This window comes from Sycon ciliatum, chromosome 8 (assembly GCF_964019385.1).
Source record: "Sycon ciliatum chromosome 8, ocSycCili1.1, whole genome shotgun sequence".
NCBI lineage: Eukaryota > Metazoa > Porifera > Calcarea > Leucosolenida > Sycettidae > Sycon > Sycon ciliatum.
In genome coordinates, this window is record NC_088650.1 from 27,338,152 (window position 1) to 27,352,955 (window position 14,804).

Here is a 14,804-nt window from a genome sequence, read left to right on the forward strand (position 1 = left end):
CGGGTCAAGCACACCGAGACCGCCTTCACAGCATGCAGGAGCCTAGCCGGGGTTGTTCTTTCCATTCACACCGCGCCGGGCAGATTTTGTACAACCACCGGCGCGGTGCACAGCATGCAGTGCGGTACGCGTATACGTATACCAGCGGTACGTGCTTCGACATCCGCCGTAGATCTACCCCAGGGAATCGTAAAATTTTACGATTCCCTGATCTACCCCCACCATGCCCCAGCCGGGCGCGTAGGCTACACGAAAACTGCACAAGCACTAAGCAGGCCGGCCGGGTCGATCAACCATGATCAACCGTGTACATGCAGGCGATGCGCCGTTTTGCGAAAAGTCGACGTTTAGAGGTAGTTTTATTATCCCAAATGCCAAAGCGCGGGAAAATTCAAATGCAAACAGCTGCATTTTGGAGACGTATTTTTTATCGACAGTCGGGCAGTCAATGCCAATTTTCTCAAGAAGAAGAGTATTCAGAGGCATTGTTGTGCATTTTCCGTTGATACTATACGTGTGCCCTAGTGTTTGCATGAGCGAGGGTGGTGGTTTTGCTAAACCGTTCGCATGGCGGGCGGGTTTGTAAGAAGAAAGGCTTCAGCCATTGACGAGCGACGAGAAACCTGTCATTTCGTGCCATTTGAGTTAGCAGTAGCACCGGACAATACTGACACATGTCTGCGGCAGCAAACATAGTGTACTAACGGATCAAAAACAGCCACAATGTGTGTCACTGCGGAAACGGGCTGTAGAGGTGCATTTGCAAAGCTGCTGATTTTCATCGTCTTTCCATGCACAGGGTACGTATCATGCCCTTGGCATAGGCCAAAGCACGAAAGCTTTAGCTGGACACCACCCACAATCTCCACGTGGGTCCCAGTGTACCTGCTGCTGCCGATGAGAACCGCCCTATAAGCGGTTTACCCACCCATGTGTCCTCAATACGACTGAGAATACATCAGAAGTACGCCATAAGCATTGGAAACCTGTACAGTTGAATCCAATTTCGACCAGAATGACTGTATTGGTTGGAAATGCATTGCACCATTCCACTGAAACGTTAACACACAAGAACAGGAAAAGGATGTAACAGAAAACGAAAGAATGTAACACAAAAGATAATCCCAAACCAGCGGAAAAAAAGAACGTGGGAAGAAAAGCACTGTGGCTGGTGTAGGAAGCAAATACTGCAAATACTAGGCTAAACGGGAAGTACCAAATTATGTGGTTGTTGAGCATCTCAGAGTCGACAAAGGGATAACGGAATGAGAGAGACCGGCTATTTTTCGTCAAAACTGTCACAAGCCAGCAGCTGGTGATTGTTGAGGAAGGTAGTTACACCACACTGACCGACACCACTGCTGTGGGTAATGATTACGTGCATCGATCATTGTGCAGCACCTGGCAGCAATAAACCAGACAAAGCAGTACAATACCATGCAGAAGATGAAATGCTTGACGGAGTATAAGTAGTAGCAGACAAACTGTTACACAATGGAGCAACATTATTTGCTATTAAAATGGAATAAATATATTATTACTTTGACGAATACCCGACACATAACATTCCCGCTACAAGCATTACTAACTCTACTGTCCCTGATGCAGGAGGGACTAGTGGCACACATTCCTACTGCATACCCCAAAGCTAAGAAAGGTGGCATCATGCTCATGTGAGCCGTTTGGGTACCACCCAAGCTCTGCACCAGGCTCTGTCCAGGTGCCTACACACAACCCTGGAGGACGAATGCAACCCCAAAACACGATGTAGTAAAGGGTATTCCTCCGAAAGTCTATGGCCACAGCTGTCAAAGTTATCCACCAAATTGACCTACAGCAGGCCAATGTACAGTGGAGGAGAGTACCGAGAAACTAAGAATAAAGGACTTATTGCCTGTTTGTCAGACTATCCACCCCAAGCTATGGTCATGAGGGTGGACAATATTGGATGGTGACAATTCCACCTCGCTCTCGTTTTCTCCCCTGGAATGAAGCTTCACACACATACCTGTAGTACCTGTGGTGTCTACAAGTAGTATAAACAGTCCTTCACTTACTCCACTGCTTTCTATAAAAGCCTGTCTTATGCAGAAGCCTGTTCTGAACACAAGCCTGAGTTCCAAGATAGGCAATTAGCACAATAGTGTGGATTTTGCATCGGCAACCATAAAAAGTTTTGTTTGACTACAAACATAATGCAACATAATGTAAATAGAGGCCTAGCCACCACACCGGCTTCTACAGAAATACGCCTGGCTTTCATAAACGACATTACAGTAAGTCATCCAGTTCGCACTCACCCACTTCAGTTGGTGCTTGCAGACGTGTTAGACACATACAGCCAGTCAAGTACACTTGCAGGGATCTTTTCTCAATGGGGAGTAACGGCTGGCCATAATACCTACAATACATACAGAATGACAATGGTGAACATAGCAAAAGGGAAAGGCATTCAAGACCTGCAGCTCCATGTATACATGCCGAGTGTAAGCGTGGTGTCTGTGGACAAAATCGACAAAGAGGTACCCTGGCAACAAAATGTAGTGCCAGGATGCCAGCAGAAGGCTACGTGGCACACCAGTCCAACATGTAAATCAACTACCATCCAGTTGTCACATTAGAGCCCAATTGTTGAAGTTCCACGGCCATTTGCCTGCCACATGCCAATCACAAGCACTGAGGAAGAAACTGAGACAAAGCGACGTCGAAGCAAAACACTAACACAGACAGGCGGGTTCCCCACACAGTGAAACTTCAGTATGAAGTACTAGTAGTACCAAGAGTCCATGACGTCAAGAGTATGCGACTGCACGTGGGTTCTGGCACTGCGCTCGGCCCACATTACGTATCCACGAACTGGGGAATCAGCCCATAGTCCGCAAATCAGAGTTGCACGCTTGTGGGTTGTGGGGTTGGGTTATGCAGACACCTGACAGTATGGATATACATGTAACATACTACGGGATATAAAGTACTTGTACTATTATGCAGAACCTTGCACCATGCAATACGCTATATCGGTACAGACCAATTTGAAAGGTATTGGAGGTTTGCTATACAGTGTACTGAAGTATCACTGCGATGCTGAATTGCCAATACACGTACATACATGTAGTGGAACATGAAGCTGTACAACCAGTTGACGTGTATTTGTGACGAAATCACACTACGACTGCAAGACTCAAAATGTGAACAAACATGTACTTTGATGGGGATCTTTCACCGAGGAGTCAGGTGATGGCGGTGCCGTAAAACCTACACGTGGAATTCAGCTGAACTGGAATTGTTGTCTCTGGAGTATTGCTTAATTTAAGCAACAAATCTACTATCAACTACCCACCTCTTCAAGGTAGGGATGGTGAAGAACCAATGACCTAGTCATGGTGTGGGGCTCTGACAAACATCTTGCAGCAGTCAGACAGCCTGTCACAGGCCTGACAAAAGGCTGTGGGTGCAAGTCCGGCTGCAGGATCATACAATGCGAGTGCAAAAAGGCAAATCTGTTATGCAGGCCAGGGCTAAAATGCCACACTTTCAACAACACCTCCGCGAGGGAAGAATCCAACAGTTCCAGTAAGCAAAAAGTTGTTTAATTTGAGGAGACTGAAAAGCAAGAAACCAGCAACGAATTGGACCAAGATTGAGTCAATGTGCACACAGGTGATGCGTGCGTGTTATTGTTTACTGGAATTATGGCGTATATGCTAGAAACATGGAATGCACTGCGAACTCTGACCTGAAATACACAAATATACACATTTGCATGAGTTTCAATGAGCATGGATAGATGTGGAACACAATACTTCCACTGGAAATGGTGATATACCGGGAACACAATCCATCTGCTGCTAGATGGGCGAGAAACTATTGTAACCTGGGATATATTGAAACTTAGGTGTGATGAAATGTCACTTTCGTGGATTTTACACGTATTACAAAAAAATTCTTTCATTTCGTGCCATTTGAGTTAGCAGTAGGTCTGGACATAGACATGACCAAATCTTTACACAGGTTGGTTGGGACTATCTTTCTGCTATCTCGGATATTGTGTAAGATTTGATGGAGTCCATTACTGGCTGAATACCAAAGAAGGGAGGAAATTTCTACGACTGTACTGTAAGAAAACGACGACACGAAACTTCCCAATGGCTCAATAGCTGACCCCAAAAATATTACGGATTACTTTAGTACTTACTCAAGTCACATCGAATTCCTTATCGGCGGGCTCCAGGCTGTGAAACGCCTCCAGTGGGTCTGAAAGTTCGACAACGTCAGCCATTACTTCTTCACGGAATCGTCATCTTCACCTCTGCACAAAATGAGCTGACCGGGATAATAAAAAACGGCTTTTTTTTCGCTCTGGCGCATCGACTGCATGGTGTACGTGTGCGCAACTAGAGGCGTGCATGCGCGGTCTCGGTGGAAATGGCTGCGGAAAACAACAGATTCTGTGCTGTGAGCGCTATTTTTCAGGAAAAATCGATTTTTTGCGGCTTGCCCCATGCTCTGATCTGGTACTCGTGCAAACGTCTCCTTGACCCTTTCTTGTTTGTGTGTATTCGTGTTTTGGTGAGTCCTGGCGCGTGTCGTGGACATCCTCTCTTATTTCAGTCATGAACGGTGTAGAGGCCTCAGCTGCTGCTCCAATGGAGGTGAGTGTCTTCTAGTGTGTAGGTAAACCTCACTTCCCAGCTGTTAGTTCAATGGCAATTTGCGCGACGATTTTGAATCACTTGCCGCTTCACGGGGAGAATGGCTTGCATTCCCCTGGCCTTTGAACTGGTCGCATTGACTTCTCTAATGACTGTTTATGAATGAAGTGCCTCGATTTTAAATGTTGTCAAAAGCTCAGTCTGTTGTCTCATTCATTCTCCAGTGCAAGTGTGGGGCTAACAAATTTTCTATAAAATTTCACTGCAAATTTCTACCACGTGGCCATTTTGAAGTTCTGATAATAATTATGCTTGAAGTTGAAGTCAACTATACTATCTCGGCTAGCCAACTGTCGCTCATGATCGTACCACATCAGAAAAGCCAGGATCAAAATATCTTCATCCTTTGATTGCCTATGTGTATTTTTGAATCAGCAGCAAGGCCTTGGCTGAATTTTGTGTTCAATTCAATTCAATTCATTTACATCACGTAGCGGATACATTACTAGTACCGGTATATTTCCAGGAGGAATTTAGCTATTCATTGAGCACTGCCTGGTGCTTTGTGCTGTTCCAGCTTGCTTCATCACGTCCAGCACGTGCAACTCCGATTTTTGGAGTGGAATTTGTTTGGCTTCGCGCCATTTCTTTAAAGAAGCGTAGCACCAGTCCATCTGATACTGTTACTGACGTACTGAAATGTGCTCTGCCATTCTTCAGAATTGTCAATTCTGATGTCATCACGTTGAAAGCCAATCTCTAAAAAAAATCTATCATTGCGCCGCTTTATATTTATTCAATACTGCCAAAGTTTCTTGCTCTCAAAGCAGCTAGCTGCTGCGACCTTGGATCTCATCAGGGGAGCTCAGACTAACGAGACAAACTGAACAACAAAACAATTTTAAATTGTCCCATTTAAGTGGTGTTCTTCTTTCATTGACATCGCAGAAGATTAGTTGAGAATTTCTTGCCATACTTGAGGTGTGATGTACAGTGGCTCGTATGTCACGCATGCAATACTTGGCAAAGAAACTGCGTGACTGCACCAGTGCGTGACTTACTAGTTACAATGTATGAGTACCAGGTGCTTTATGCATGTTGGCTGCTCTCACAGTGCTAGATATTAGGGCTCAAACGGTCACGGTTTTACCCCTGACGGTTAACTGCTAAGCTAACGGTCGGTTTAACGGTTATAACCTATAAGCCACGGCAATCCTGCGGACTCTTTTTTAACCGTATATTTGACTATACTCATTCAAAAAATGTACCCTATGCAGTACAACGCACACATGTACATTCTCTTGCATGCTCATTCATACATACTCTCACACACAAGAGACCAGATATGACCGAGTTGACAGCCCAAAAATTGCGTACGCGTGCGACAGCCTGCGAAAGTGCATACTGTCCTGATACTTGAAAAATTGAATGAAAAGTTACTGCGTAACCGTTATCTTATCGGTTAACCTTTAATTCTTGTAACCGGTCTGCAACCGGTTAATCGGACTAACCGTTTGACCCCTACTAGATATATTGCACGTTCATGTACAGTTGTGGCCAGAGAAATCCAACATCATGAATAAAGTTGCGCTGTCATCGAGGGCACAGAGCAGTGTGTGTAGTGTTAGGGCTGCGTAGCGCCTGGCACTATTTTATTCATGAGGTTGGATTTCTTTGGCCAGCACTGTGAAAACATGTTCGTTCTCTTTGCTTTCCCAGTACTGCTACCTGCCTTTTAACTTGTTCGCACATGCATTGTTAGAAATGGCACTTTGATATTTTAGTGCTGTAATTATGTGTTGCTTCTCAAACTTTGGTTTCCATATGTTGTTCATTAGTTTCAATTTGTTCTTCAGTACAACGATGATTCCTGAAGAGTGACGCACTTGTGTGTGTGTTTGTGTGTGTGCATGCGTGTGTGTGTGTGTGTGTGTGTTTCTGTCCCATGAAGGTGGCACCTGATGCAGTCAAAGCTGGCGATATGACCAGCAAGGACTACTACTTTGATTCCTATGCCCACTACGGTATTCACGAGGTAAGTGTGTAGCCATGTTGTTGTGGTACGAACACTGTAAACATGGGAAATAGGTGTAGTTTCAAACACATCAGGTGTTGTGGACATTGTAATTCTGTTGAATGATTGGGGCCCCAAGTGTGTGCGTTTCACTGTGCAGGGGGTTCGTGCTACATCTCAAATGCTGATGAGTATCAGATGTACACATGTGTGGCGAGACCTTTTGTTTTAGGCCACTCTGCCTTGAGTGCATACCACATGAGTACACGAGCAAACATTATTGCAATGCCACAGCTGCGTGTGCTTTTAGCCGGAGTCGATGTCCACACCTGTAAAATTGTCACCGGATCATAATATTATGACTATGTATCCTCTTCACTTGTGGCTACTAGCACTGTCTTGATTGTAGTATTTGCCAGCATAAAGCACTGTCATTCTAGCACTCCAGCGAATGTTGGTTTTTGCTCTGAGAGTGACAGTCGTCATGTCTCGGCTACAGAAAGATGCAGTTCTTTCGGGTGAGCAGCTTGACTAATATCCCATGAGAGACTTGCTCAATTAGAACCGTGACATCTCTTGAACTTGTCCTCGTCATTGGCATTGCTGTTATGTTTCTTGTACTAGTTAGACATGGACAAGTTTACTAACAGTACACTATTCTATCCCGTGTGTAGGAAATGCTTAAGGATGAGGTGCGTACCAAGACCTACCGCGATGCCGTCTACCAGAACAAGCACCTTTTCAAGGGCAAGGTTGTCTTAGACGTTGGCTGCGGCACTGGCATCCTCAGCCTGTTCTGTGCCAAGGCTGGTGCTGCCAAGGTTATTGGAGTAAGTTCCTTCTTTTTCTGCTATATTTAGTGGGGAAAGACCATGTACGAAAGTGTGGTCCGACTGCATTCCTTCATCCTTTACATATAAATTACTTTGCCAAGGGTACATGCATGTGGCTATCAACATTCATACACCACGTGTACTACACTAATATCACCATGCCTGCAGGGAGCAGGGAAGTGCAAAGAACCTCCTCTTCACTTGTGCCTTTTATCACTGTCATGATTGATTGTAGTATTTGCCAGCATAAAGCACTGTCATTCTAGCACTCCAGCAAATGTTGGTTTTTGCTCTGAGAGTGACAGTCGTCATGACTCGGCGACAGAAAGATGCAGTTCTTTCGGGTGAGCATCTTGACTAATATCCCATGAGAGACTTGCTCAATTAGAACTGTGACATCTCTTGAACTTGTTGTCAGCGACATTGGTACTGCCTGCAGGAAATAGGAACACTTCCTGCGGTTTGAAAATAACTGTGGATCGCTCTGGCACTCGAGGGACATGTTTGTACTGGTACCAGAGGCTGTCAGTTTTGATTTTTTGTACGGAGCGTGGCACAGGCAAATTACTAGTACAATGTCATGTGTGTGGCTGTGAGCTGGCCTATGAACACAGTTGCTATGAGCTCTTGCTATAGGATCCTCATTGCAGGGTTTATAATCTCTCTCTCTCTCTCTCTCTCTCTCTCTCTCTCTCTCTCTCTCTCTCTCTCTCTCTCTCTCTCTCTCTCTCTCTCTCTCTCTCTCTCTCTCTCTCTCCGTGTTTTAGGTCGATTGCTCCAGTATCATTGACCACGCAAAGGTCATCGTCAAGGACAACAACTACGACCACGGTATGTTCTCTCTCTATCGTTATATAAAGAAATATCTCTTCATTTGTCTGTGGTACTTCAATGTAGAATAGGGACAGGCAGCAGACTTGGCAGATGGACTAGATATGACCGACAATATCGCCAAACTTTTGTTGTGTTCATTGCCGATATCTGAACTTGAACATAACTATTCTTCCCATGTCTGCAGCTTTAGCATTGCAGTAATCTGTTCTTTTTTCTCCGTGCCTTGTAGAGTGTAGGTGTGGGATGCCTCTGCAGAAGTTGCAGTTACTTCTGCTGTAGGTGCCCGTTGGCTGGTTAGCATCATCCCGGTGCTGTTCTTTTTTCTGACTCAAACATTGTTCTCACTATCACACCTTGCTGCCTTGTATGCCTGCAGTCGTCACCCTCATCAAGGGTAAGATCGAGGAGGTTGAGTTGCCCGTCGAGAAGGTTGACATCATCATCAGCGAGTGGATGGGCTACTGCCTGTTCTACGAGTCCATGTTGGACACCGTCCTCGTTGCCCGCGACAAGTGGCTGGTGAGTTTTCTCTTCTTCTTCTCACCACACTGACGTTCTTGTTTTCCTTGGTCCGTTGTCAACTGTGACTCTCTGACTGGGCAAGTTCTTATTCTCGTTACTGAAAATGCCAATGCAATGTTGGTGCAATTAGGCTTCGCCTGAGTGCGGGCTTATCAAGTGTGGTTGAACTACTTGGGTGTTTGTGCTCACTGGTTCCGGCTGGCCTGTAGCGGTCCTAACAACTTTGTAATAGTGCTGCTCTGCTTTCACGTGGCATTATCCTCGTCAGGTGGGGGCATTTTCAATGGTCTGTATGTTCTGATTTCGTGTGGATGTATCATTGGTGCTTAGAAACCCGATGGTCTCATCTTCCCCGACCATGCATCTCTGCGGATATGCGGCATTGAGGACCAAAGCTACAAGGAGCAGAAGATCAACTGTGAGTGCGAGGCGATTCATTTGTTTTCTTTTATCTCAACAACACGTGCATGTAGGAACTAATGCTAGTTCCTTTTCATGTTGGATTGTCCAGAGATTTTAATTCCAAGCCCAGCCATGCTCCTTTGCTGGTATGCTATGGACCTTTCGTGTACCTTTGTTCTGTACTCTGAATTCCTCTGCCTCTGGGTATTTTCTTGCCACTTGAAATTTGTCAAACGCACTCCAACTCCTGATGTTTAGGGTGCGTTCTTATTTTCTCTAGCTTCTCGGAGAAAGCTCTCCTGGAAGTCGGAAAAACTGGGATATTTTAGGAACGGGTGTCGAAGAGTTCGAAGATCTTTTGCATATGTGAAGCGCCAAAGGGGCCGCGATCTTGAGTTACACGAATGTATTACGCACTGTGCGTATGCGAAAAGGCAATGCCGTACACTCATAATCAACACGTGGCGTTTAGCAGTAGTTCGCATGCGCTGACCTCAAAACGCGGGGATCTCCAAGTTCCAACCACCTCTGAAGTTCATAGAGCTTGGGGAGAGGCTATAAGAACACTTCTCGAACTTTTCCGAGAGGATTTAAGAACGCACCCTTAGTTGGTTGATGGGAAGCGCAGTCTCTCTCTCCAGTCTTTTCACCATACAATGAGCTCGCCAGACGCAATGTATAGGCTAAACTAAAGAGGCGATAGAATGTGTACTGCAATTTTTCTGGAGGGGCACCCCAACCTGGCTGGTTTTCTGGCTCCAAGGGCACTGTATACGCATTTTCCAGGTTTATTTTGTTGTCTCTGCATTCTTGGTTCTGTCTACACTAAGTCTTGTACAGTGTGGTATCCCGTATAGTGTTTCTGCTTGTCAAAGACATGAAGTTTGATTTGTATGTATGTCCTTATGCTAACTGTGCAGGGTGGGAGCGTGTGTATGGTTTCAACATGTCTGTGCTTCGCGATGTTGCACTAAGGGAGCCCCTGGTGGACAGTGTGGATGCACAGCAGATCATGACCGACAGCTATCTCCTGAAGGTGGGTGATAACATGGAACGCGCACACACACACACACACACACACACACACACACACACACACACACACACACACACACACACACACACACACACGTGTGTACAAAAGCAGTATGGGATGCTTGAGAAATATTTGTGTGTGAATGGGGTGTGGCATGTATTGGCTCAAGTGGATATGCTTTGTCTGTATTCACAATGCAGGAGGTCGATCTCTACACAGTCAAGGTCGAAGACTTGAACTTCTCCGCACCGTTCACTCTGCACACCCGTCGCCAGGACTTCCTCGACGCCTTTGTCTGCTATTTCATTGTGTCATTCAACAAGTGCCATCGCATCAAGCGGATAAACACCAGTGAGTACTAGAACAGTGAAACTAACTAATTCAGTTCTATGTGCTAGTACCTCAGATTGTCGTAAAATCAGTACTTTATAGGCCTTGAAGTACTGTGCAACGTCAAAGGACTAGCATAGCATCATGAAGGCCTTTGAAAGGTCCCTCTAAATGTACTTTATATCTCATCGCATGAGTCATAGTGTTGTATCCCAGGGTTCTTTCTTTTTTTGCATGCACACGCACCATCCTTTGTCTTTGCGTGTGCACTTTTCTTTTCTTGGAAGGGGGGGGGGGGAGTATTGCTGTATTGTGCTGTTTGTGGCTATGGGTAGGGGTGGGGGTGGGGATGCTTTCCTGGATGTTGCTGATCTGTGTGTTTTTGTTGATGTTGTAGGCCCGGACAGTCGCTACACACATTGGAAGCAGACCGTGTTCTACCTTGATGAGCCCTTGACCTGCAAGAACGGCGAGGAGATGACTGGAAACTTCTCTGTCACCAAGAACGACCGTAACAAGGTACATGACGGTCCTTGTGTTGTGATGGTGTGCTTTCGTGTGCTTGTGTTCCTCAATAAGTGTGTTCACCAGTCCTGGTGATGTCCTATCTAGGACATCACGGAACCCAGCATGCCCCAGCATACATACTATGCTGTTCCCATAGTAATCGTGACACGTGACTCAAAACTTTGTGTCGCGTCCGAGGAAGATGAACATGTCGCACTCAAAACAAACGCAACCGTTGCTGAGGCCTTTCGTCTCAAAAGTAATAATTATTATTAGTTGTCGTTCTCCTGGCGGCTTGCCTCAAGCGAGTCGAGATTCGTATCTTGCCTCTTGCCTTCTCGAATTTTATTTTCCTCGTTGTGGAGTACGCCTGGACAAAGGAACTGGCAAGCGAATCGTTTTGGTCACATTGAAAATTGCAAGTGCACAAGAGGATTGGCGAAGCAATTTGTGTTCGCACTTTCAGCAGAGCAGTAGCTACTGCTGCGATAAAGTTTTTACTTTCGCCATTGGCTTCAGGCAGCAGAAGGATCTGGCTGAAAGCGATGGCGATACGTCCATGACCACCACGTCCTGGGTTGATATCCAAGAAAGACCGTCCAAGGTCCAGTTTTAGCCAAGAGCTGTCGTATCCAAGAAATCAAAAACGCCAACAGCAGGCTTTGGCCAAATAATATCTTCCAGGCAGTAATTTACGGGCCTAGCGCCTGCTGGCTCGTCTTCCTCCTCTGCATGGCCAGGTTTGGGGCGAAATGAACACACGGGGCGTGAACATGGTGAAGAAACATTCCAAAGGCAAAATATTCAAAATTAGAACCAATCGTTTCCAAAGAAGCGCCGCGTGGCTACGAGAAACCCCACATGAAATCCCCAAACGAAAACGGCCATTCGGTCGGGTATTCGATGGAGAATCGAATATACACTACCTCAATCCCCGCCGATGTCTGATATTCTCCGCCTATTCCCTCAAACTTGACCAATTCGGAAAGAAATCCATCGCCATTACGATCGTGCATCCTCCACATACATTCAGAAATGCTCACGCAGCACTTCTTTTCATCGCGTGTGCGCGACCGACGCTTCCATGACAACTCTGGGACAGGTAACCAATCAGACTCATTCAGAGTGCGATGTCCTAGATAGGACATCTCCCCGACTGTTCACTACCTGCGAGTACGTGTCTGTATGTGTCTTGCCAAGACGAATGTGGTGTGGGGAGTGGTGTTATTAAATTTTGTTGTGGTTCCACTCAGCCTTCAGTGTATCCGTGGGATTGAAGCTGTTTTCAGCAAAAAAATGTCGTGTCGTGAATGTGGCAAAGTCATACGAACTATGCATCCGTGATATACAGGTGTCGCCTGTGATATACCAAGATATTTTTTTCTGGATCCGTGCATTTCAATCTACCGCCTTCTTGTCACCAATCTGCTTTACTCCACATTGGACGAACTTAACTTGAGTGTCCAATACTTACTGGCCATGGCCATGGCACTGGAAAATGTGGTCTTTTGGGCAGAACGTACTGTTTTCCCTTGATGCTGCAGCATGCTGTCCTCCAGCCTTTCGCCATGTCTTTATTTTTCTTGCATGCCACGGCCATCCTAACTGGTGCGTGTGGCATCTATACATGCGCACCAATCCAGTGTCTGCATCGACGCTGGCTTCGCATCCTTTCCTTTCACCGTGTCTTATATTCGGTGCTTTTCTTGAGTGCCACTGCCATCCTAACTGGTGTATGTGGTATGTATACACGTGCGCACCGTCGCTAGCTTCACACTTCCTTTCTGAATGTGCGTGTGTTCTACACTGCTGCCGTGCTGTGGTTCTTGTTGTTATCTGAAATAGCGTGACTTGGACTTCAAGATTGACTACAATTTCCAGGGTGAGATCATGCAGGTTGAGCAGGCTAAGAACTTCCGTATGAGATAGGTATTCAGCACGCCATCACCGGTATCGCTGACGACGCTCTTCGTGTCGTTTCTGGCACTGCCTTCACCGTCACCGCGTCCTCCACTGTACGCTCATTGTTCCGATTGCTCTGCTCTTCTCGTGGCAGTCTTGAGTTTCAACGGTGACGCCGGTGCCATTCTGTGTTGGGTGACGCCCAGCGGCTTTACTTAACCATGCGCACCCTCTGCTTCACAGAGTAGCCACTGTGCTCCTGCTGTCTGTGTGATCTCTGTTATTATGTGTTGGAGTCGCTCAGGCAACGCTTATCGTGTCCGGCGCGAGCAGCTGCAGTAGCAGTGTTTCTCACAGGAGCCTTTCTGTCTGGTAGTGCTATTTTCTGTTCTCTTCTTTGGCAGTGGCCGCTCTTTCCTAACCGGTGTAGCACGGTTTAGCTGTTCGTGCCCATGCGCTGACGTGATGGTCTCCTGTATGTAATGAAATGACCTTTGCCACACCGCTGTTACCGCCAACTTGAGTCCTAACTCGTTGCTCTTCCCCCCGGCATACTGACGTGTTTGCAGCAGCAGCTCTCACGTCGTCCATTGTTGAGCTGGCATGTCTCTCTCTCTCTCTCTCTCTCTCTCTCTCTCTTTTTCTCTCTCTCTCTCTTTCTCTCTCTCTCTCTCTCTCTCTTTCTCTCTCTCTCTCTCTCTCTCTCTCTCTCTCTCTCTCTCTCTTTCTCTCTCTCTCTCTCTCTCTCTCTCTCTCTTTCTCTTTCTCTTTCTCTTTCTCTCTCTCTCTCTCTCTCTTTCTCTCTCTTTCTCTCTCTCCTACACACATACATACTACAGGTAACAAAGTACATCTTCATTGCCTTGCATACAACACACATCCTGTTTTTTTCTACTCTTCTGGCCTCTGCTCTTCTTTCAGCTTTGTCTTGATGCCTGCTCCTCTTTGTACATCGTTTCGTACTACATTCCGGTTTACACTTGGGGAGAGTGAATGTTCCATCCGGCTTTATATGCACATTCGAGAGTTGTTTCCAGTCTCGGGTTCTGTTTATTCTCGGTACGTTTGCTGTGGCAAAACTTTTTTTGAGATCTCATCTTCGATGATTTATCTATCAATTTTCTGTCGCCAAATACTGCCATGGCCACTGTCGTCTCTGTGGTTCTTATGAATGTGTGTTCCGTCACCACAATCAGCAGTGTTCCTGTGTGTGTTTGGATGAGTGTGTACCACGTGATACTCAGCGACCCACGTGCAGCCGTTTTCTGATTCACGACATGCCGTGTATGGAGGCTCACCCACGTTCCGCCAGAACGTGGGTGAAAATCAGAATGGAGCGCATTGTGCAAGCTGTGAGGGCGCTCAGCTGAAGAAGTTTCCGAAGCACGAAATTAAAATATTCGATTAGCTTCTAAGATTCGTCTTTCACCAGGTTTGGGCCTTTCTCTTCATGGTTTTGTTTGTTCCGTGTGACTAAACACAACTTTGCGAACCTGGGTCCATTGCAGGAACTTTACGTGTATCACCCACGTTCCCGTATCCGTTACGTGGGACCTGTCCCTCAAGAAACTTGCGGAGAAATTTCGGAAATGTCGCGGAAAAGGTTGCGAGGTAAAATGCCACAAATCGTGGGATTATTGTGGTAAAATATTTTTATTTATTTTGCGGAAATTGCGACCGTTTTTTGTTCTTGTACGGTAGGTCGCAAATCATGCATGACAAAACTCGATTGCAGCTGTGTTCATCTGCCTGACAGGATCTTGCAAGACAGC

General features: G+C 46.1%; 1 protein-coding gene and 1 long non-coding RNA gene across 2 annotated transcripts; one reads left to right on the forward strand and one right to left on the reverse strand.

The window, feature by feature from the left end:
• Positions 1–989: 989 nt before the first annotated feature.
• On the reverse strand, positions 990–4,354 carry LOC135822552 (uncharacterized). Its single transcript, XR_010554500.1, has 4 exons — positions 4,196–4,354; positions 3,341–3,463; positions 2,301–2,401; positions 990–1,401 (listed from the first exon to the last, which is right to left on the reverse strand). It is a non-coding gene; the product is annotated as an uncharacterized LOC135822552 (long non-coding RNA).
• Positions 4,355–4,501: 147 nt separating this feature from the next.
• On the forward strand, positions 4,502–14,224 carry LOC135822551 (protein arginine N-methyltransferase 1-like). Its single transcript, XM_065335352.1, has 10 exons — positions 4,502–4,652; positions 6,604–6,687; positions 7,341–7,496; positions 8,267–8,330; positions 8,710–8,852; positions 9,186–9,273; positions 10,178–10,293; positions 10,494–10,644; positions 11,021–11,142; positions 12,976–14,224. The coding sequence occupies exons 1-10, from the start codon at positions 4,614–4,616 to the stop codon at positions 13,057–13,059; spliced, it is 1,047 nt and encodes a 348-aa protein (XP_065191424.1). The 5' UTR covers positions 4,502–4,613; the 3' UTR covers positions 13,060–14,224.
• Positions 14,225–14,804: the final 580 nt, after the last annotated feature.

What these genes read in the sequence shown, in the direction of transcription:
- LOC135822551 (XM_065335352.1), top strand. Translation starts at nt 4,614, where the DNA reads ATGAACGGTGTAGAGGCCTCAGCTGCTGCTCCAATGGAG. An exon ending in CAGCTGCTGCTCCAATGGAG is followed by an intron (nt 4,653 to 6,603) that starts GTGAGTGTCTTC and finishes TGTCCCATGAAG; the next exon opens with GTGGCACCTGATGCAGTCAA. An exon ending in GGACAACAACTACGACCACG is followed by an intron (nt 8,331 to 8,709) that starts GTATGTTCTCTC and finishes GTATGCCTGCAG; the next exon opens with TCGTCACCCTCATCAAGGGT.